This window comes from Siphateles boraxobius, unplaced genomic scaffold (assembly GCF_051911475.1).
Source record: "Siphateles boraxobius isolate OS27281-9 unplaced genomic scaffold, OSU_SipBor_1 22, whole genome shotgun sequence".
Classification (NCBI taxonomy): domain Eukaryota; kingdom Metazoa; phylum Chordata; class Actinopteri; order Cypriniformes; family Leuciscidae; genus Siphateles; species Siphateles boraxobius.
Genome location: NW_027508833.1, coordinates 5091838 through 5115994, shown reverse-complemented (window position 1 = coordinate 5115994; position 24157 = coordinate 5091838). Strand labels below are relative to the sequence as shown.

At 38.7% G+C, this 24157-nt stretch overlaps 1 protein-coding gene across 2 annotated transcripts in view; it reads left to right on the top strand.

Moving 5' to 3' along the window:
* Window positions 1-23063, top strand: part of aldh6a1 (aldehyde dehydrogenase 6 family, member A1) — a 132541-nt gene extending 109478 nt beyond the window's left edge. The window contains exons 2-13 of one of the 2 annotated variants that reach the window (XM_077238473.1): window positions 367-441; window positions 1146-1190; window positions 2663-2737; window positions 3410-3571; window positions 3710-3788; window positions 3929-4231; window positions 4325-4446; window positions 7274-7463; window positions 9968-10149; window positions 16963-17142; window positions 21218-21316; window positions 22451-23063. In XM_077238473.1, the coding sequence (XP_077094588.1) occupies window positions 403-441; window positions 1146-1190; window positions 2663-2737; window positions 3410-3571; window positions 3710-3788; window positions 3929-4231; window positions 4325-4446; window positions 7274-7463; window positions 9968-10149; window positions 16963-17142; window positions 21218-21316; window positions 22451-22555 (1581 nt within the window). In that variant the 5' untranslated portion in view covers window positions 367-402 and the 3' untranslated portion in view covers window positions 22556-23063. Of the gene's footprint in view, window positions 1-269; window positions 442-1145; window positions 1191-2662; window positions 2738-3409; window positions 3572-3709; window positions 3789-3928; window positions 4232-4324; window positions 4447-7273; window positions 7464-9967; window positions 10150-16962; window positions 17143-21217; window positions 21317-22450 lie in introns of those variants that run through there. The other variant, XM_077238472.1, reaches the window with a different exon arrangement.
* Window positions 23064-24157: the final 1094 nt, after the last annotated feature.

Genomic DNA, 24157 nt, shown 5'->3' with positions numbered 1-24157 from the left:
AATAACTTAGTTAAAAAAATTGTCGTATCACGCAAACTTGTCACATTGTCTTTCTTTTTTATGCAATTAATTGACGGGTTTAATACCCTATCACTTTCTATTCAACAGAGCCTAGCCTATGATATTTGTCTACGTCATCAAAGAAAAGCCTCTCAACAAACGCGCACTGCTACTGGTGCATCATGTTACACGTCTAACCAATAGATTTCATGAATTTGGGGGGAGTATTTGGATTCGGCATATAATTGGCTATTTGAAGACTATGTTCCGCCCATTCTTAAAGTGACAGTAGGAAAGGCGATTCCACTGCAGGCTGCAGGTCTCGGCGCACAACACGTCCTCTGGCGGGGGTTGGACACATATTAGGGGGGGTGAATACAACATTAATCTACGAATTCCATCATGGCAGCGACATTAATGCGTTCCCTTGTAAAGAAGAGGGTAAGAAACACAAAAAGCATTGCATTTTTTTTACAACCATGCAAGTAGTATGAGTTTGACGTTACGCAACATCAACTTAGCGGTCAAACACAACGAGAACGTTAGTCATTGCTATGCACCTCAAAATAATTTATTATTAAGAAGACATCTGTGCTGCACCGGCGATTCTCTTTTTTTCTTTACCACGAGCAGATACTTTGTAAGTTAAGTTAGCCACCCTTAAAGCAGTTCCATGTAATGCACTAAAAATTACTAGAACATTGTCGTCTAATCGCCAAAAAGTTATGACCTTTATTCTTATCAAATATAATTTCGCAACAGTTCACTTGGTCAAGTTCATATGCGCTAAGTGCTAACGTTACTCGTGTTATCACAGTTCTAGAAAGCATTTGACTTCATGCATTAATCCTCGTTTAAGTTTGAGCTACAGTGAGTCTAAATCAATCATATTTGCTGCAAACAGAAAAGCAGCTTCTCTGTATTTAAATAGATATTTTCATATCCACATTGATTAAAAGCTACACAACCCATTCGTTTTATTTCAATGCTGATCTGTGCTTTCAATGAATCAGGTTAAGTTTAAGAGAGGTGCACAGCAGTTTTACTGTATATGGGGTTTAATATACTGACTGACATTATCAAATGAAGTTATCTTCCCAGAGACAATAGTGTAAACTGTAAATGAATGAAATACTGTTCTGCAGGTTCCTCTTCAGATGGGACGCATGTGCTACTCCTCCTCCTCTGTGGTAAGTTCATTGGGAATTTGAGCACATATCTATGCAAAGGGTGTTTGGGCTCAAAAGAAACGAGTGGATTAATAGAACGTTTGTCTAATATGTAAAATGCATTGGAGTCTAAAAAGTAGCGACCATGAGAGCCAAGCAGGCAATTTGACTATGGAAATATTGGTCATATATCTTATTGTTCTAGGTCTTCAACCTATAGTAGTGTTCCATAAACCTTTAACCTGACAATGTAAACATCAAATGAAACTTTGTCTCATCATTTTAGAAGACCACCATACTTGTTAGTACAAGGTTCAGTACTACACTCTGTATGACTCAGATCTGATAGTGACTTGAGAAATCAATCTTTCATTCCAGACTTTTATTTCCCTCTACTGAGCGGAATAACACTGAAGTAGTCTTGTTATGTGTAAAGGCTGGAATACAGTACAGTACGCTCTTAAAAATAGGTTCATTTTAAGGTTCATCTTAATTTAATGGTTCCAAAAGGGTATTTTATAGTGATGCAAAAGAAGAAACATTTTTTATTTTTTTTGCCACTATAAAGAAAATTTTGTTTTTGTGGATGTCAGTGCCAATAAAGAACCTTTATTTTTAAGAGTGTAGATGACATAAAAAGATTTTAAAACACTAGGCATCATACACTTGCTGTAAATGATTACAGAGGAAAAATTGGACGACCGAGGATCACACACTCCAGACTTTAAAGACGTTCAAAACCAACTCGTGCAGAAACATACGTTTTGTTGCTTGGTGATGCATGACAAAAACAATACATTCTAACATCAGCTTCAAGTATCAAAATATTTGATGTCCTCCGGCTGGATGGAAATCATAGTCTGAAGTTATAAAGTCGAAGTCCGAGCGATTACCTGTGAAATCAATCAACTCCGATCTATAGACTGACTCTGACTTTCACCAACTAGCATCAAGTCCTCCAGACTGTAAATAAATCAGGGCAGAAATTGGTTACGCTTTATTTTGATGGTCCACTTTAGACATTCTACTAACTTTGAAAGTAATTTGCAACTACATGTCAACTAACTCTAATTAGAGTATTAGCATTCTGTTAGGTTTGGGTTAGTAGAATATGTGTTTGCAAAGTTATTTATAGTGAGTATAATGTCTTTTGGAGAGCATCAAAATAAAGTGTTAGCAGATGTTAAAAAGGACAGTCTACTAATACTCTAATGACTGATAGTTCACATGTAGATGCAAAGTTACTGATAGTTTGTAGAATGTCTGAAGTGGACCATCAATATAAAGTGTTACCCAAAAGAATTTGGTCAAAAGTCATGTAGTGTCTTCCAGCCTTAAGCTATTTTCTCATCTCTCACTTAAAAAAACAACAACAAGCAAAACATACTAGTGTTGCTGCATCAAACCATTATGATTATAAGTATGTTTTTGTTTTTATGAGTTGTGTGTTATGTTTGCTTTTTACACATACTTTTCTCCGTGTCCTTCCCCAGCCTACCACCAAGTTGTTCATTGATGGAAAGTTTGTAGAATCCAAGAGTCCAGAATGGTTGGACATTCACAATCCTGTAAGTTCACACTGTACTAGCAGACGTCTAATGATTTTGCTGAATTTACACTGGAAGAGATAATGTACTACACCAGTTTAACGGATTTCATTCTTTGAGCACACTTAGGCCAAGTTAAAACCTATTAGATTAATGTGTTTTAATCACATGTGACTAAACTACACTGCACCTGCACTACTTAGTTATACCAGCAGTCAGTATATACTACAGATTCACTGATATTGTTTGGTATTTTGAAAAGGATGTATTGATGAGTATTACCAATGTGCAGAAGGAGCAATAGGGGAACCATTAAGCTTAGCCAGGTTCTTGAGCTTTGGTCTAATCTGCTTTACACCGTAGAAAACAGATGCTGATAATAATTGCTTTTTTGTTTCTTCACTCTGCATTTACACTCTATATTCTAGAAACTCTGAATAATATCACATTAGAGCAGGTTTTTTAGAGATAATTCTTGTATAATTCGATTGCTACGAATGGGTGAATCTCGTGTTAGACAATAATAGTTGTTTTTCGATGTAATGTTAATGTTTGAAACAGTAAGAAAGCACAACCTTTGTAACCAAGCAGAATGACCTACTGTATCAGCACTTTGCAGGAAAATGGGGACAGACCATTATTTATAGATGCAATGTCTCTGTGATTAAATTATAATGCTTGTGCACTCCTCAGGCCACCAACGAGGTCATTGGTCGAGTGCCCAAGGCGACACAAGAGGAGATGTTGGCCGCCGCGGACTCGTGCTCACGGGCGTTCCATACCTGGTCCGAAACGTCCATCCTGGCCCGCCAGCAGGTCTTCCTTCGCTATCAGCAGCTCATTAAAGACAATATTGTACGTGACTGCTTCACATCCTCAACCCCTTTGTTTTACTTTTGTTTTGATTTCCATATATCGTGATTATTATTTTGATTAATCATTCTGCCCTACTGCCTGCTAAATGTACAATATGTGATTTGATTTGTGTTTCAGAAAGAGCTGGCCAAGTTGATAACCCTGGAGCAGGGTAAAACCCTGGCTGATGCTGAGGGCGATGTGTTCAGAGGGCTACGTGAGTCTCTTGTGACAAATCGTGAATCGAATCGTGAATCGAATCGATTCGCTGCCTACCCAAAGATTCACAGCCCTAGTTTGCACATTTTGTTTGTGTGCCTTCACTTTATTTACTTTATTTGTTTGTTGATCTTGCAGAGGTGGTGGAGCACACCTGTGGTATCACTTCTCTTATGCTGGGTGAGACCCTCCCCTCTATCACAAAAGACATGGACACGTACACATACCGGTTGCCCATTGGCGTATGTGCCGGTATCGCCCCCTTCAATTTCCCTGCCATGATTCCTCTGTGGATGTTCCCAATGGGCATGGTTTGCGGGAACACCTATTTAATGAAGCCTTCAGAGAGAGTGCCTGGCTGCACCATGTTGCTGGCCAAACTGCTGCAGGACGCCGGCGCTCCGGATGGAACATTAAACATAATCCACGGACAGCATGACGGTACAGAAAACTGCGCAGAAGGATTTCAATTTGGGCGCATTATGATCTAGATTATGATAACTAAATGATTTTTTTTTTCATGTGTTTTTATAGCTGTGAACTTCATCTGTGACCATCCCGCCATCAAAGCCATCAGTTTCGTCGGCTCCAACCAGGCTGGCGAGTACATCTATGAGAGAGGCTCTAAAAATGGCAAGAGAGTGCAGAGCAACATGGTAAGTTTTGAACATTTAAGTTAATGCATTTCACAGAAAACCATATTGCATGTGACAGTCCGTTCATTTACGAACAACAAAACCATACTCGAGCATCCTCTCCAAAAAAAGTCTTAACTTCTTTAAAGAGGCATTCAGTAGTTCTTTAGCTAGCATTGGGTTCTTTAAGTTCATTGGTTTTATGTTAAATTACACAAGCTGTTTCCATCCACCTATTTTTATGCGGGTTTTGGGATATCGCGTAAAAAATGCTGGATGGAAACGCCACAATGCGCATAAAAAACGCTCACTTGAGGCGGATACTTTTTTTTTTTTATCTGATAAGAAGCCATGCGTGTAAACTATGATGGAAACACATTTACTTAATAAATTCCTCAATGCGCAACAACAAAAAATAGCGTGACTTTGCCTCACCAGTGGATGTGATTGAAACTGATCCGCTGGTTAGTCCAGTTATCCATTGTACAGCATCTCAAGTGTTGATTTGATCATTCTGAAATTCCTGAGCCAAAGTCTGTCATCAGAATGATTGAGTTTAATTCTCTCCCAAAAGCGTCTGGATTCCCAAATACCAGCATCTGAACGCAAGATAACATGACAACGATTATTGCATATGGTTTGCACGCTCTAAGTCGCAAGCCATTTATGATGATGGAGGAAAATTGATCAGTATCTTCACTGATTGCAGCAACGTTAATTTTTATTGCAGATAGTTTGCCCCAGTTTCCCAGAAAGTTACAATTTTTTTCTCTTGAACGCATGGTATTGAAATGTTTTATTCCAAACTGCTGAATGCATCTTTAAAAGGAATAAATAATGAATGAATGAATTAATTTAATTCAATCTGTATTGTTTCAAATCCATATTACTTAGTTACTTCCAGGGAATATGAAATGTGAGTTTTTTTAAGAATATCCTGGTCGCACTTTCCAATATGATCAAAGTGAATGAACAAATATTTTTATTGCCCAAGTTGAAAAATTAGTTATTCATTCATGAATCCATCCTATCAGTTCTGTCTTTTTAGGTCTATATCAGGGATGGGCAACTTTAGTCCAGGAGGGTCACTGTCCTGCAGAGTTTGTTCAGATTTGTTTGATTTTAACTAATCTAATCAAGGGCTGTGCTCGAAATCATCCCCTATACCAGTACTTCTCAAAATCCGGACTCCGGTCCGGACCCAGAGGGAATTCAATCCTGACCCGCCTCCATTTCGTATTTCAGGAGCACTAATTGTGTTTAAAGGATTAAAAGTGTGGATTTCCTACTTTGATAAACGCATGTTAAAATAATTTGTTTAGTTTTTTATGTCTTTTTTGAGATGGTCTGAAATTAAAGCGAATGCGAGATATTTCAAGTTTTCCTCCGTGATTTAGTTGCCATGAAATCCAGTGAGCGTATGACTTTTGACGTAATCGGGCGCGACGCGACACTTCATTGCAGTAAGCATTTGAATGGGTGTGGAGGATGTCATTGTCCATGAAATGAAAAGTTTTCAAAGATGATTGGACAGAGAGGTATGCGTTCATTTTGCCCCCATCCATTACGAAGCCATTCTGTTAGATTTGTAATGAGACAGAGTTGTGAAGAGTGGAAAAAAACTTATTTTTTTCATAAAATGAGTGTTGATTTGTTATGCATATTAATTGAAAATAAGTTTTGTAATAACCAATATTTCCAGATCTTTGACATTGATGAAAATTCAGATTTGAATGTTGAGAACCCCTGCCCTATACACTCATTCACTATTCCCTACATTACTCCAATAATATAGTCCACTTGAGGTAGTAAATGAATGAGTGCACTCGATAACGTCCATTTGCAGTTTCGGACACCACTACAAATGGCTGTCCCCTTAAATGGGGCCCTATTAAGGGTATAGGGGGTGATTTCGGACACAGCTGAAAGCTATAGGCAGGTGAGAGTTTATCAGGGTTGAAGCTGAACTCTGCCGGACTGAAGTTGCCCATCCCTGATCTAAATGATCGGTTGGTTCCATTGGAGAAGAATTTTTCAGTCGATAACAACTTTGAATATTTTGCAGTGCATGAAGCCGTATGGACCATTTTTTGTTGTATCGTTATGGTGTCTTCGCACCCTTTTTGAAGGTGGATGGCTTTCATGCGCTTTCATTATATAGAAAAGAGTGGCCAGGATTATTTTATTAAAAGAAGAGTAACTGACTAAAAGCAGTGATGTTAATAAAGTAATATTTAGTAGTGTGACAATAAACAGTGTAACTTTCGCAAGCAGCTGTATCTCAGCACAACTGTAATGGCCAGATGGTGGCAGCATTTGGTTACAAATGAATCTTCACCATTCTGGTTCATTCCTAACCTCTATAATGAGGCTGCTATTTTACTCTGACTCAAAATTTGGGAAGGAGATTTTAGATGACCCATTTTCCAAACTTTATTGCTTTGACAATGAGCAAGACTGACTCTCAGATGATGTGCAGCAGTGAATTGTTAAATTGTAGAAATGTATTCGTTAGCAGTTTACAGATGCCTTGGATTTCTGATTTAATATAGCATATCACACCACATCAGCTCTCATTGGAGATAAACTTCCTTTTTGGAAACCCTATAACAATCCCCTCCACTACCACAATCGTTTTCATTTCTTTGGCATAAGATTTAAATGTAAAATTCAAGCTCATTTGCAAAACTGCAATCTAATAGCTATTCAAGATGGTAAACAGTGTTTTTTGCATTTTTCCCTCACTTGTACTTTGCCCATTTCCAATTGTGCTAGTTCTAGAGCTAGAATTTGTATTTTGATAAAGCTGTAGAGCTGCTTCTTTAGACTCTCATCTTCTGTCCACCAGGGGGCAAAGAATCACGGTGTGGTGATGCCTGATGCCAACAAAGAGAACACACTCAACCAATTGGTAGGTGCTGCGTTTGGAGCAGCAGGTCAGAGATGCATGGCGCTTTCCACTGCAATCCTCATAGGAGAAGCCCAGAACTGGTTGCCTGAGCTGGTTGAACGTGCAAAGGGTCTCCGTGTCAATGCAGGTACTTGAGCTTTATTATATTCATCAGGTCTGATCCTGGTGTACCCCAGTACAGCACTTTTTATGTCTCACTAATCTGACACCCAATTTAGGCGTGAAGCACAGTGTCCTAATCAGACACTACACGATAAAGCCCAAAATGCACTCTGCTTGTCTGCATTCGGGAACAGTGCGCATGATGTAATTTTCATCATCAGAATAGTCCGCTGATGTTTGCACATGCTATCCGCATCCCGCCTGACAACTGCACTTGCAGTGATTGAAAACCACTAGGTTAGGTGAATGCACCGAATGTGTCCGTTTGCGCTTACATGAAGTGGATTATACTTTGAAAGAACGGTTTCGTTCACTGTCTCTTTCTGGTGGAATGGTCTTCACAACCCTAGCCTGACCGCCAAATCCCTGACAATGCTCATCTCTTCCGTGAGCACTTAACTGCATCCTGGAGAAAACAAATTCTAATTGTATGCTTTTACTATTCCTTATTCCTTCCTTGTTCTAGCTTTTACTATTCTGAACAAAACTTCGTATTACTAGCATTTCTCATATTTATTGCCCCTTTAAGATGAATCACTTGTTGTATTCCTCATTTGTAAGCCGCTTTGGATAACGGTGTCTGGTAAAATGAATATATGTAAATGTGAAAGGTTTGCATGTTCAACTGTGTGTGAGATGGAGCAGAATGCGGAAAAAAATGAAATAACCGCTAGATGGACAATCCTTTGGTCTGTCACTTATAATTTTGGACCAATGAGATTTTATCGAAAACATTACATTTGTTCTGATTGGCTGTGGTTCTGTTGGGTCTCATAATATAATATTTTAAAGTAAAAGAAATTCGTGCCAGTTAGAACGCATGAGATGAATATTGACCAATTCCGGTTTTTGCGTTTCTAGTCAGGTTTGCAGGTGTAAACGGGGTCTTAAAATGTTTTAAGCTTGTCCACTTTCGACTACTTCCAGAGGTAGTCGAAAACCCATTTTGACTGGATTGCTTTCGCAGTGTAAATGCTCATGTGGTTGAATTTGAATGTGTTCGAACAGTCACAAAAGACGCCTACTGACCTAATGCGTAAACATTATGGGAAGCGCGCTAGCCAGACAGGATTTAAACTTTGTCGGCTGAGGACCCAAATTTTGGTTGAAGACGAAAAACTTACCAAGCACTATGTTCTCTCACCATACCTGATTTCTAACACGCACTCACAGAGTTCATCGTCGTCTTGCGGCTGTCAGAGCAGAAACGAAAGCTGCTGCTCTATTTATGTTTTTCCGTCTCCTGGTGTGCTCATATGTAAATTGCATGAGCTTATTGCGCACATTAGATCGAAAGATCTTAAAAAGTCCATACATTTACCCGCCCATAGACCGTCTCCTTGTAGAAATCAGGACAGAAGCGGTTGAAAGTGGACAAAAGAGAAGGATTTAAACACCAGGTGGAATGTGTCTCCCTCGTCTACTTGTGGTCCGATCGACCAAAACGTATCTTAATTCCAGGTGTAAACGGGGCCTATGATATACAGTACCATAAATGTCACCTTAGAATATTTTTTCATGATAATCATTGAATAAAGTCTCTCTTCCACAGTTTCACTCTGTTTTTTGTTCTCTGAATTCATTTCTCTATCCGTCTTTTTTAGCCTTTTTGTAGACCACCCATGCCTCCATGACCACACCTCTCCCTGAGCAACTTAAAACATGTTCAGCTCACCCAGAGGAGAGACGCACTATTTGTCTTGGTCATGCCACAAAGCTGAAGCACATTTTGTGGTATAAAGGGGACCAGAAATTAGTATGGGCCGATCAAATGTTTGAAAAAAAGATCTGCCGATGAAAATTGTAATTGTAATCAGAGGAACTAAACCGCAGCAGCTATTCTGAAACCTTAAAACAGCTCTCTAAGATAAATGGCCTCAGGGTATCTAAAATTGCGTGTGTGGCTGTGTGTTTATTCATGTGTGTGTGCATGTATGTGTGTGCAAGTGCATATGGATATGTCAGTGTTTGCCAGTCCCTTTGGTTATAACCCATAACCCAGTAAAAAAAAGGCAAATTAAAGGAAAGTCATCCTCTTCATCCATCAATTTAGCGAAAATCAACAAAACGATACATAAACCCTTTCTCCAGCATTTCGGATGTCTAAACTTCTGGTTAACCAAGTAAATTGTTGTTTGGAAGGGAAACCGCTACATTTTCTGCCAACTATCCACCTAAATCATCTTCACTACAGTAATGATTCAGCAAATGATTGCATCTTGGTTGTGCACTGAATTGTTAACACATGAATTCACACGTTTTTGTGGTCATCGGATTTCTGCTCTTTCATTATGTAATAAATAGTGTTCATTCAGCTTTCGTTTCAAAGTGCCACCTGTGATGACAGTTAAGACTAAAAACATGTTAACTAAAATCAAATTATAATCAGACATGGCTATGGTTTGGGTATGTTTTGCAAAAACTCCTTAATTATGTTTTTCTATTATTTTCCATTTTCTCTTATGTAAGGTGACCAGCCCGGAGCTGATGTGGGACCTCTCATCTCGCCTCAGGCCAAAGAGCGAGTGAACAGCCTTATTCAGAGTGGTGTGGATGAGGGCGCCAAGTTGCTGCTTGATGGCAGGAATGTGAAGGTCAAGGGTTACGAAAACGGGAACTTCGTAGGACCAACCATCATTAGCAATGTTACGGTAAGAACCACTATTTAAGTATGTTAATCCCACTTAGTCATGTTGCTCCAAACCTGTATGCCTTTCTTCTTTGGAACATAAATGAAGATATTGTGCATAATGTCTTGGTGTTTTTTTTGTTTAGTTTTTTTATATATATATATATATATATATATATATACACAATGAAAGTTAATGGGGTTTAGAGTCGTTTTGGACCTCATTAACCGCTTTTCCACTATCAGGCCAGTTCAAGCCAGGGCTAACAACGTGCTAGGCAGGGCCAATAACCTTGAACCGCGATGCCAAAACCAAGCTGTGTTAACTACTGTCAGGCCAGTCGCCCCACAGCTAACACATCTCTGTAGAACGTTACACATCCTCACCAATTCACCAGCTTGGGGTAGCTAGATGACTAAAAACTAGCTAGATCGCAAGTCCAACATTGGTATTTGACCATTATCTACAATAAAAATGTTACATTGACAGTTATTTATTAATTTGTGTCAGGAGTGCACATTAATCATGCTGAATCATTATTGCACATAAAAAGAGACCCGTAATAGCCTACCTATTCAGTCGACCCTGCTTCCATTTATTTGTGATTAAAGGAATGCACAAAACAACTGTCAAGTTACTTTTATTTATATAGCGCTTTTTACAGTACAGATTGTATCAAAGCAGCTGCGCAGTTATAACATGAAACAAAGTTTGTTTCTAGAAGAAAATTGCGTCATCGTCCACCTTAAGTAAGGCAGATCAATAATATTATTTAATATTAAATGTCCCCAACTAAGCAAAGCAAAAGCCAAGGCAACAGTGGCAATGAACCAAAACTCCATCAGGAGACAGAATGCAGGAAAAAACCTTGGGAGAACCCAGGCTCAGTCGGGGACCAGTTCTCCTCTGGCCAAGGATTCAGGCAGCATTACAGGTCAGAAGTCCGTTTGGATCGGAACATTCAGAATATTTATCCAGTTCCATCTGGTTGGAAGTCGGAGTCATCATGCCGGTATGGAGACGAGTTTGTTGAGGATCAGTGCCAATGGCTGTCGTGTCGATGAGGCCTTCACTTCCTAAAAGTTAAGGCTTTTAAGTCCAAAGGCACGATTCGTAATTGTATATGCTTTGTCTAAGGCCATCCTTAAAAATATTCTTGTTTGCCGTAACCCGACTGACCCTGTCAATTTAGGACCGACCCAATTATTATTATTTTTTTTTTCATTTTAGTTCGACTGACTTGCCGGTTGTAACTTGCGTTAAGATCGACCGATTTTTTATTACTCTTCAAACAACTAATACAAATTAAATAAAATAATATTAATTATATTTTAGTTAGTATTGTGAAAGTTGCTTATGCCTACATACAAACGTAGGCTACGTTCTTTCTTTTAAATAAAACCCGTGCGCCGTCATCGTCATCTATGATTGTTTACACCATTGGTCTACGCATGTCACACTATGGCTTGTACTTTAAATAAAAACCTGTGCGCCGTCATCGTCATCTATGATTGTTTACAATATTGGTCTACGCATATCATACTATGGCTTGTACTTTAAATAAAAACCTGTGCGCCGTCATCGTCATCTATGATTGTTTACACCATTGGTCTACGCATATCATACTATGGCTTGTACTTTAAATAAAAACCTGTGCGCTGTCATCGTCATCTATGATTGTTTACACCATTGGTCTACGCATATCATACTATGGCTTGTACTTTAAATAAAAACCTGTGCGCTGTCATCGTCATCTATGATTGTTTACACCATTGGTCTACGCTTTTCACACTATGGCTTGTACATTCACTTCGTTTCATTCACTGTTCGCGCTTGGTAATGATTAGGGATGAGTAGGCTACCGAAAATCGGTATTAAACGGGCCCCGGGGCAGAATTTCAGCCATTTCTACATACGATCATATTAAACCATTTGTCTGTGATGTAGGGTTGGGCGGTATTTCGGTAATATCGTATATCGCGGGGTCTTAAAATAGCAACGGTATCAGTTTCAATACCGTCATTACCGGCACTTATATATAATAAATAAATATAATTTATTCAATGCCTAAAAATGCTTATGTAGTTGTCATCAAGTGACAGTGTGGAGGAGAGAGAGAGAGAAGGGAGAGGCGGTAAATACTGACTAGGCAATTTATAAATGTTGCAATAAAAAAGGTGACCGCGAGAGATGGAAACACCTCTAACCTAATGTCGCATCTCCGAAACAACCACCCACTCAGTGCTGCGAGGATGCATTTTGCCCCGAGTTCATTAAATAAGCGCATTCGTTTATATTTGTTAAAATATTATAATGTTATTTTTTTTTACGTTGATAATGAAAACTGAACAGCACGAGTAAGATGGGATGCATCGGGAGTCAGACATTGACCACTTAATTAAGTTTCATTTTGTAAAAGGCCTTTCTTTAAAGTGAATTTCGTTTTGTATAAATTGTATCCTAATTTTTTTTTTTTTTACCAACCAATAATAAATAAGAATCAAATATAGCAGACAACATAATCATGACATGATCGTTCGCTGGCGCGCCGCGGTCACTTGCATTGAAATCTCATCATAAATTAACCGAAACTCACATGTATGTCTCACAGACATGACAGATATCTAAATAAAGCTTGAAATTTCATTAAACGAAACAATTCAAAATGAAAAGAAATAGGCCACTCGCTGATTATTTAATCCATGATGTGCATTTCTCTCTATGCGCGTTCTATACGGAAATGGCGATCATCAAATTAAACGAAACTATTCCAAACGAAAAGAAATAGGCTAGCCTACTCTCTGATTATTTAATCCATGATGTGAATTTCTCTCTATCGTTCACTATGGAGATTGCGATTCGTCAATTTCTTTAAACGAAACATTTCAAAAGGAAAAGAAATATAGGCAGCATACTCTCTGATTAATCCAGGATGTGCATTTCTCTCTATATGCGCGTTCACCACGGAGATATCAATCGTCAATTTCTTTAAACGAAACAATTCAAAAAGAAAAGAAAAAGGCTAGCCTATACCTTCTGATTATGTAATCTATGATGTGCATTTCTCTCTATATATGCGCGTTCACTAGGAGATGGCGATCGTCAACTTAATCTTTGCAGCACTGACAGAAAAGTTGTATTAATAAAAATCAATGGACGCGTGTCACCGGATTTACAAATGCACTTCTTGCTTGTTGCTTGTTAATTTAATTTAAATGAATTAATAAAATGAATACAATTGTCATAATTAAAATAATTAAATATTATTAATTTTCCCATTTTTGCTCATTTATAAATAGTATTTATATCTACCACCCCCTCAGCACCTGGGTTAAACAATTATTTGGCGCCACCATATTATAACGGCCCACGTATTAAAAATAGTCGAGTCTAAATAGGGCTACGGCTCATAATTACATTTAATGCCGTCAACAGGGATCAGACACAACGTGCACGGGTTGGCCTTGATTTTTTTTTGTGTGTTTTTTTATGCCCGATCTGGTATTCAGTTTCTGAACGGTGTAGACACAAGCCAACAGTTTGGTGACGCTGTCTGAGCCTTATGTCATCATTTTTAATTAGTCACGGTAATACCGTATACCCCGGTAAAATAGGGAGGAGGTTTGACGGTATCAAAATTTGGATACCGCCCAAGCCTACTGTGATGCAATTTTGCTATTCGCAGTCCAGAGAGAGAGAGAGAGCGATCTCTCACGCGGAGCCACAGCGCTCACAACATGACAGCCCTGCTTAATGAGTGAAAATGAGGACAGAACTAAACATTCAAACGTGGTTCCAATTTAGATCTGGGATATTATTCCAATTTTATTTTAGATTTCGGCTTTCAAAGATCAGAAAAAAAGATATTTGAGATGAAACCATTACAAGTCATTCTGTCTAGCGCAACTTCCTTCCCTTCACAGCGATGCGCTGTCATTTCTTCCTAAAACCCAAACGTACCGTCAGAATCAGCACGATCGGTGATTGTTGTAAAATGCAGACTCTACTGTTGCTAAATTGCGGACGCGTTTAATCATTAAAAGAGCTATTAAAAGCACAAAAATCTGCGCAGAGGACGCTGTTCACAAGGCGACGCGCGCTCCGAAATGGACTGCAACGAGACAAGAAAAGTATACTTAACTTTGGGCTTCATGTGCGCATCTAAACTATCAAATATTCATAAAATATAAAAATGACCAGCTCTGAGATTCACTGAAACACAGTTTATGTCTTAAATGGACGTAAATAGTTGGGAGAAAATGATGGTGCATCATTCACCTACTAGATCTGCACTCGGTCTTAAAGGGGCAGTGTCTAATAAACCTGCTGACGATTTAGCTGTTAATTTCGAATCAAGCAACAAAAAGGCAGAGAAAATCACCCACTGCTCTTGTATTAATAACTTAAACTTTAATAAGCATTAATCTATCTATGATAAACTATGCAGTGTTATTTTACATTTGATTACTAAATTAAATTTCTTTTCAGACAGAAACACTTATGCTGCGTTCACACCGGACGCGAATAGCGCGTCAGGCGTGAGTGATTTCAATGTTAAGTCAATGCAAAGACGCGTTACGCGCGTAAAAAATTCCTGCGGCGCGAATGAGGCTAAGAGCGCGGTAGACGCGAATACGCCTCATTTGCGCGTCAAGTTCGCGCAAATTGAGCGTATGGCGCGTTACGCGCGAATGATTTAGTTAGTGCTATTTGTGCATTCACGCGTTTGACGTGAATTCGCGTATGCCGCCCGAGTTGAAAAATCTGAACTTCTGCGTCAATTCGCGCCGCGTTAACCAATCAGGAGCCTAGCTGCTTGCTGCTGTCACGTGGTGAAGTATCTGGATGCTTCAATACATTATTTTGTAATATGACTGTGGTTCTAATGCACAACAAAGCAAATATTTTATCACATAAAACTTGATTTCAATATATGAGACATATTCATTTTGTATTGAATGCTATTTATTCCATATCTAGATTATATGAAATATTATTATAATGTAAAGACAACCAACATACTGCATAAGTTCGTGTCTGGACAGTGTTGTGTGTGAGAGAGAGAAAAATCACAGGACAGATTAATCACTTTTGGAGGCTGGCTCCATTTATCATCAAAACAAAAATAAATGACAGATTAGGTGGATGAGGGCGAGGGTGATCCTCGCTCCTATGCGGGACAACAGGTCATCAAGCTGGGCGCGGGACAGGCGGAAGTACTGCTGAAAGCTGCCGTCATCCAGGCGCAGCTCCTGGAGCGAGCCAATGGTGAAACTCCCCACACTGGGTTCGCCTTCGACGGGTCTGGTGGACACAAATACAGCGACGATTACCCCTACGCCGCCGTTCTGCTCTCCAGAGCAAATACAGAGCGGTGACTCTCGATGAATGCTCGATCAACATAAAAAAGATGTCCGCCAACGGGTTTCGATTCTGACGCGCGTGACGCGTGTAAATTTCGCTTCAAACTTTTGTTTTTACGCGTGTCAGTTTCACTCTTGACACGCGAATTAACTGAAAGTGGTCAAGCGTCAAACTAGACGCGGTAGACGCAAATTTGACGCACTATTCGCGTCCGGTGTGATCGCAGCATAAGGCCTACCTGAAAAGTAATTTTAGACCTTCCTGGAATTTCAGGAACAAGTACCGGATCGATAAGCAGTATCGGTAAGAGTAGTAATACCATTAAAACCTTAACGATACCCATCCCTAGTAATGATGCAGTAAATAAAATGTTCGCGGTCACCGTTCAAAGTCATATGGGTTTGGGCACCATAATAAATGCATTCTAAAAAATGCATTAAAACATCTCGACACCGCTTTAACTTGGCACGAAGTTCTGGAAAAACTGCGCCCAGATCTTTTCCCCTCCTTCTCACCTGTCTAACGGTGATCGTGTCGACTGACCTGAAGGAAACCACTAAAATGTTGGTGGAGGAAACTCAAACTATTGAGGACGTCCTACAATTTGACCCTAAAATCAAAGTGGTTTCTTTTAAATTGAAATTTCAAAGTGAGCCACCACCACCGGCCTTTTTTTTTTTAAACCAAAAATGTGTTTTAGGTGGACAGATCAATACAGTACACAGAACATGTAGGATGTTGGAAAATAACAATGTCTTTTCTGTTAACCAAATGCTTTTTAATATTCGCTATTACTTCAATGCAAGTGAACATGCTCGCCGTTATTTGTTGCTTAGTGACGTGTGTGTTCAAGTAAGCCAGAAATGCGCAGATTCTGCGCAATACGCTGTATTTAATATATCATGAGGACTCACCAGTTGCGTATTTGCGCTAAATCCGCGCAGATTTGGTTCCAAAGTTCATTTTTACCCTTATTTGGCGGGTTGGAGGGTGTTAATTTCAATCCCTGAATGTTGCACTCCTGTTTGTCATTGTGCACAAAACTTGCCAATAAATCATCAGAAATATTGCCGACTTGTGCGCGTCTCAAGCGCCCTCTTTGCGTTAGTCCTAATGCCTGTTAGTTGTCTGTGGGGAAAAAAAATGTAAAAAAAAATTTCCCATTAAATTTTGGAAAAAAAAAATATAGACCTACCTACCGACCCTTTTTTTTTTTTTTTTTTTTTTTTGCTGTTACTGCAAACCAAAATATTTTTAAGGATGGCCTAAGTTCTTCAAGCGGTCTCTGGTATTCCCCATGTTCATAGCTTTTGGCCCGACAGTGGAAACGCAGCTATTGAGTTTCATTATATGGACAAAAACTGTTTGTAACATGTAGGTGGTTAAATCCCAACTAAGTTGGAACATGTCAATAGGATGCTAAGGCTATTTAATGTTATACACCTGCTGTTTGTGCTACCTCAATTCCAGCCCGACATGAAGTGCTATACAGAGGAGATATTTGGACCTGTACTGGTGGTTCTGGAGGCTGACAGCTTGGATGAAGCCATCAAAATGGTCAATAAGAACCCATATGGCAACGGAACTGCCATCTTCACCACCAACGGTGCCGCAGCACGTAAATACACCCATGAAGTTGATGTTGGTCAGGTGAGATTTCGTTCAATATAGGCTGGGTTTATGATACACATTGAGATACATCAAACTGTCTCAACTGGATTGCAGTAGGTGTGTAACAATACATCAATATGGATCGATGCATCAATCAAACGTCTAACGATACGATGCATCGATGCTACGCATAAAATATCTTTACCTTTATTTTGACACGCTCCACATCCTCACGTAACTTTTCTCAGCTGAAATGGACGCATGACAAGATTGACTGAACCCTTTGTCACAAAAGCCGGTATTTTCCACTCTCAAGGCTTCGCAAGTTTTTTTTTTACAGCAGAAACGACAAGTACACTTGTTGTTTGTGAACACAACCTGAAAAGTCTATAGCGAATCAGTGCGCAGTATTCAGGTCAGTTGACAAGGCTGCTAGTCACTTCGAAAAGACGCGCTAGCTGAGAGGAGTTTCATCAAAGCTGATTAAAAGTGATAGAGGATGGATTTCAACAAACTTGAACCCGTGATCTCTTCTTCGGGGCGTAAAAGGAAAATAAAAGGTGAAACTTTTTCACGGAATCTTGCTAAAGCAGCAGGTTATAGTGGTGAGGGAAAAGCTCTCTGTATTGCGTGTACGTTAATCACAACAACAAAGTTTGACTGGCGTCTATGTCAACTGAGGAGATTAACGTCACAAAGATTAAGTGTTTTATTATGTATCATAGCAATTACTTGGCTTTGTTTAACTGTGAAACATGAAATGTGGAGTTATCGGCTTTTGCCACAAAAAAAAAAAAAAATATATATATATATATATATATATATACACATACATGTATACATACACACACATACACACATGTGTATATATATATATATATATATATATTTTTTTTTTTTGTGGCAAAAGCCGATAACTCCACATTTCATGTTTCACAGTTAAACAAAGCCAAGTAATTGCTTCTGTTATAAGTTCATTTGCAAAAACAGATAACTCCGTTCTTGTTCATTTTCATATATCATGTTTTTTTTTTTACTTGTACCTTGTAACAAACAACTTGTAAATGTCCCAATGTTTTCAAAGAGTTTAATTCAACTTTCATGTTATACATTTTTGGATGCATTTGTGAGTTAATAAACGTAACTGGTTGTGTGCACTTGGCACATAATATCTAAATGTCGATAAATTGATTGATATAGTATCGAATCGTAATTGTATCGCATAATTTTTTGAGGTATCGGAAAAATATCGTATCGCTGGCTGAGAGAATCGATATCGTATCGTGACGAACTGTCCGATTTACACCCCTAGATTGCAGCCTAAACACAAGAGATATCCCATTGTGAAACTTTGGTTTTAGAGTTTATGCTTATTGGGTTGAACTGGTTCTTTTTTGGACTGCAGGAAATGGGAATGCTTGTATTAATGCAATTGTGAGAAAAATAATTGTGGTATATCAGTATCTGATTATATACACATCCCTACTAGTTATTCCACCATGATAGTGCAGTTTAATACTGTTGAAACGGTATCTATGTGACCTGAGATGGGTGCATGCAAGAGTCAGAACTTTGAGAGACCTCTGGACGTCTGGAAAAATCCCTCCTTATAGACAGTGTAGACATGTTAATGTTCAGTGTAGACATGTTAATGTTCAGTGTAGACATGTTAATGTTCAGTTGTGTCGTATTGGGCACCTCCATATGTCATGTAGGCTCTTGACATGACCATTGTAGGTAAAGAGTTCCAGGCACACACCTCCAGAGTAAATATGAGAATGTGAAATAAATGAAATGTGTAAAATCCCCTTGGCGCCACTCCTCAACCAAAAGCACGTTTCATATGCAAGTGTTGTCTCTTTAGCTGCCATAAGTAACACAAGGCCTTCTTTTAAAAATGTATGTAAAACCTTCCTGAACTTCCCTTGTTTGCCACATATTTTAAAATGTACAAAATACAGCTGCTACCACAAAACATGCACACTACAAATAGTTCACAGCAAATATGTGCTTTTTATTCAAACCAGCACTATGCCAAAATATTTTGCTGGGTAAAGCCCTGAGTCTGAAATTAAACTCAAAAGGGATCCCTTGCAAGTTGCAACCTGTTGATCTGGTGGTTCTGCAAAAAACAGCCCCCTTTTACCCCGTTTATTTGCCAGTGGCGAGCCGCTATGCCGTGTGTTTGCGATTTCACATGCTGGAGTACACGGCACGGGCCATGTGCTGAGCTGGCCTCTCAATCCCCCTCACACAAGAACCTCCTTTTGCCTTTTTTTCCCTGCGTCCACTCCCTCACGAGTCACCTTCGGCCAGAAGGCTCAAATTGTGCAGCCGCATTAAAAAAAAACCCAACTCTGCCAGTTTCCAGCCTCACACCATCCCAAAAACAAAATGTTTTGTTTAGTTATTCTCTGCATCCATTACTTTTCTCAGCTGGTACACAAACAAATGATTGTGGCTTTCAGTTGTGTGTTGACTGCCTCGTCAACTCTTTCAATAGAATGAGCTGATTGTTCCACACTTTCCGTACACAGTTGTTGAAGCCCAACAGTAGCCTTGTTCCCAAAGCAAAGATGTGCATGGGTGTTTCTTCAACTTCAGGCACTTTTATGTGTCAATAACAATTTAAGTTCATCAAGTATGAAGCAAGTTCAATAAGTGTTGATTTTGGAAAATTCGTCAATTATGAAGCAGTCGAATCAGCTATAATGCAACTCTGCAGAAAACAGTAGTTTCATTCTCCAGCTCAATTCAGTTCAAGTTTTGTTCTCATCCAGCTCAATTCAGTTCAAGTTTTGTTCTCATCCAGTATTGTTAGTGCAGTTAAATGGACAAATATATACCTTTCGGTAAGTTGTACTCGATCTTTAAATAAAATGGCTCTAAAATCTCTAAATTAGCATAGGCTAATGCGCGTTCAAAAAATCTAAATTCGGATCTATTATTTAGCATTTTTCTATTTTGAAGTGGCCGTGATAACAATATCGTTCATATTCATTACCGCGATTTATCGCATTACCGAATACCGGCACATGTCTAGTGGCAAGAAACCCAAACTCCATCAGGTGACAGAAATGGAGAAAAAAACCTTGGGAGAAACCAGGCTCAGTCAGGAGGAGGCCAGTTCTTCTCTTGCCGAATAAACGAACATGATGTGATTTATGATTTCAGGCTTCATCACAAGTCAGATTGTGGATAGATATCGTCAAGCCATCATTAGGTGGGAGTTGTAGTCTGTCTGGCAGGCTGCAGTTTAGCCTGTAGTGGACGAATAGCAAATCAGTGACTGTAAGCATGACGAAAACTGCGTTGTGGTCGTAGCAAGTCCTGGCATGGCGGGTTCATAGCTGGCCATAGGGGTCTGTCCTGAGGAGTCTGTGATTGTGTGTTTTCAGGATACAGAAAAAGGCTGGCTATGAAACTTGCGAAACAAAGGAGTCGGACATTTTGTTCCAAAAATGTAATTTCCGTTACAGAAAGCTATTAAACTTTGGAAATGACACTGTGGAGGGAATTTACTTGACTTTCAGAAAAAAATTACAATTATTTGAAACGAGCATGTTAGACGTTAGCAGGTATTTAAGAAAGTTTAGGGTTCTTTTTACAATCCACCAGGCAGATGTGCTCATAGTGGAAGAAACCCATGTCAGAAAAAATAAACGAAATCCAGTGGGATGATTGTCCTGTTTTCGCTTGCTATCTAGTAAAGGTTAACACTACATTTAAACTGTAGTTATGTTAAACTCCTATTTCTGGACTTTAATTGCTACATTGACATTGAAGCGCAGTAGGCAAGCTCTTCAATACACACTGGAAAGGTTGAAGCTACACATAGATTTCTAAGTTTACATTGAACAGGGAGACGAACGTGAAGGGGTAATGTATAGAATTTACAAACCGTCACTCCCACATGGTGTCTAGCGACGTGAGGAAAGCATACAGCTTTCTGCAGCAGACAAAAATACATTTGCGTCTGACGGGTACGCTGTTGTCTTAACTGTCATCAGGGTGTGAGTGTGTCAGATATGTGAGATGCGGTGAACATGACTGCTCAAGAGGGCAAACACAGCTGACCTCTGAGACGTCTGTTAATATGCTGCTCCTTTTACAGATTGGAGTTAATGTACCAATCCCTGTCCCACTACCCATGTTTTCATTCACTGGTTCCAGAGGCTCCTTCAGGGGGGACACAAACTTCTATGGAAAGCAAGTAAGTATTCATCACTGGATGTATATATTAAAATACTATTAAAGTCAAGTAAACGGACTGTAATAATATAATAACAAATAATCAAACTACAAAAAATAGCACAAATAAAAACCATAAAACAAAGATGCTAATTAAATCAACTGTGCTTTTCAGGTAGATCTAACAGTAGTTAGATACAAATTAGGTACAGAAACTGAATCAAATATAAAATAACTGCATAGTCTTACTGTATAATTAAATAAAGATGCATCCTTAAAGTTACAAAAGTTATTCATTCAAAAGCATTGAATGATTTTTTGTTTCTTTTGCAGTGAGTTTGTTGTAGGATTAACATTAAAACGCAGGCTGTAGCAGGAATATTAGGCTACTGTCACTTTAAGACAATGCATAAATCCAATATACTGATACTATTACACATGCGTTTTGCTTTCTCAACTGTTTACATTTACTTAAGACATAACCAACTATGTTTACTAGGATACTTGCCAAGACGGGAATTTTAACATAATTTTGTGTGGAATTGTCTGTCAAGTGCAAGAAGTAGTAAAAGAGAACTCAATTCCGTATTCACATGCTGTCAGACGCGGCTCTCTGGGCTTCGGATGTACAGTTTGAGTACAGCGCGTGAGTTATCTATTGCGTCCTCTTGCGTTTAACCCCTTTAAATTAATCAGATGGTAGAAAAGTAGAACATTTGACAAGAATAGTTTTTTAAATAAAACACTGAAAAGACTCATTTCAATTAAAAACAATCAAATTTATTTGTTTCTGCCTTGGAAAAAAAATATTTTAGAATGATTGGTCACGTCATATCTTCCCCAGATGTCAAATGAATCGGCCGTAGTTTAAAATCAGGTCACATGTTGACATGGTCCATTTGGTTTACCATGTTTTGTCTCCAGAGTTTTGGCTTTAAAATTTGTTTTGTTATAAAATTTCATCAGCTGTAGTTTGTCATAAAACTATGACTGACATGTTTTGACACAAGTGGTTTATTGCTTTCGCCAGCATACGTTTGCCAGCCACCTGCCATTTCTCATGTGATGTCATTGTCATTTTGGGAGGGTATTAAAAAGATGACTAATCTTGAGTCATTGTTTAGTCTTAAGTATTTTGGTATTCTTTCCATCACAGGGCATTCAGTTCTACACACAGATCAAAACTATTACCTCACAGTGGAAGGCAGAAGACGCTACACTGAAGTCCCCTGCCGTTACAATGCCAACAATGGGACGTTAAGTGTTGATCACCTGTATAAATACCACCCTGCCCCCCAAAATCTTCAGTTTTATCTACTGAACATTTGATATTTTCCAAAATAAATTGACCTTTTCACTGCTAAACTGTTGTATGTAGTTAAATATTTCCAAAAAAATTTGATTTTTTTTTTTATATATAATTTAAAAAAAAATCTAATAAATGTAGCTCATATTGCTCTTTAATTGTATAAAACATCTGTCAAATAGTTGGCAGTTTCTTACTCTGATATAGCAGAAGTTTCTATGTTTCATAAGGTAATGACTCCACATTCAACACTAAATTTAGTTTGAGTGTTGACTGTATTAAGTCTACAAAAAAGGTTAAGTGCTACAATATCTAATATCTGTAGCTAACTGGCTTTTCTGAACTGTTCAACTAGCATTATCTCTGGTTATGAATGTCTATATACATATGCAAAATTTGTGAACTGTTGATGAATAGAAGACTGTTTTGGGCTGTTTGCCTCAATAAAAAATAAAAAAGACAATGAATTTGTTCTTGTTTAAGTTATTTATTTTTAGTAGCACTTGTTAAGGTAAAACCGGGTGCAGACTATATGATTTATAATAGTCTTTTACGAATGTTGCTTGTCAAACTGTTAAGAACATGATTCCCGCTGGAAGCCATGTCACACTGTGGGATCTCAGTTGTCATAATGTCAGACTCCATGACAGTCGAAACGCATTAAACGGATGCATGCAAGAAGACTCGTCCAGAGTTTTACATCGTCAATCTGTGACGCGTTCAGTGACGTGAGCTGCATTTACATGCGGGAAAGAAATGGTGGCTAGCAAACAAAAACAATCTCTTGAGTTAATTTTGATATTGGCTTTTCTTGAAAAGAAAGCTGGATAATACGAAGATGGTGGAGCATGTGGTGGTTTGCTGTCGTCTCACTAATTGCGTCAAATTTGACGGTTGTCATAAGACAAGCCACACTGCAGCATTGCACCTCAACTTCTGACACTGCCAGAATTTAGTTGGAGGTAAAATTTTATTGCAATGGCCATCAATCGGCTGTCTGCGAACATGCTAAACTAGCGATAAAAGACTTCAGATTTTGGCCTAGAATCATAGGAATCTGTAAAGATTCACAAAAATTGTCTCAGACGGCCAAATCGCGGCTTCAGTTTCACTACATATCCATAAGTATTAAATTGAACGTATGTGCTTATTCAACGATTATTGTCTAAGTGATTAAACTTAGAAAATTGCAAATTAGGTGGACAAATGAATTCCGAGGTGATGAGTTGTGTTTCTTGGGTCATAGAGGTCTTATGATCTGATTCCTTAACAATCCTGTTTAGGAGACAGCACTCTGTAGTACGCCATTAATTATGGTGAACCAGCACAAGGAAAATGCAAAGCTGAGATAAATTACTCTTGATCTTCTTACAGCTTGGCTGCTCTGTCTGCTAAACAACCAACCTCATATGGAGTAAATCTTGGAGATGCTTTGTAATTTGCATGGCGTCCTCTGGCATGCTAGTGTCTAACCCTGGCACCCTTTGAAAAAGCTGACAAAGCCAAGAGATGGGCTGGTTTCTTATGTGGGCGAAGAAAAAAATGCAGAGATGACAT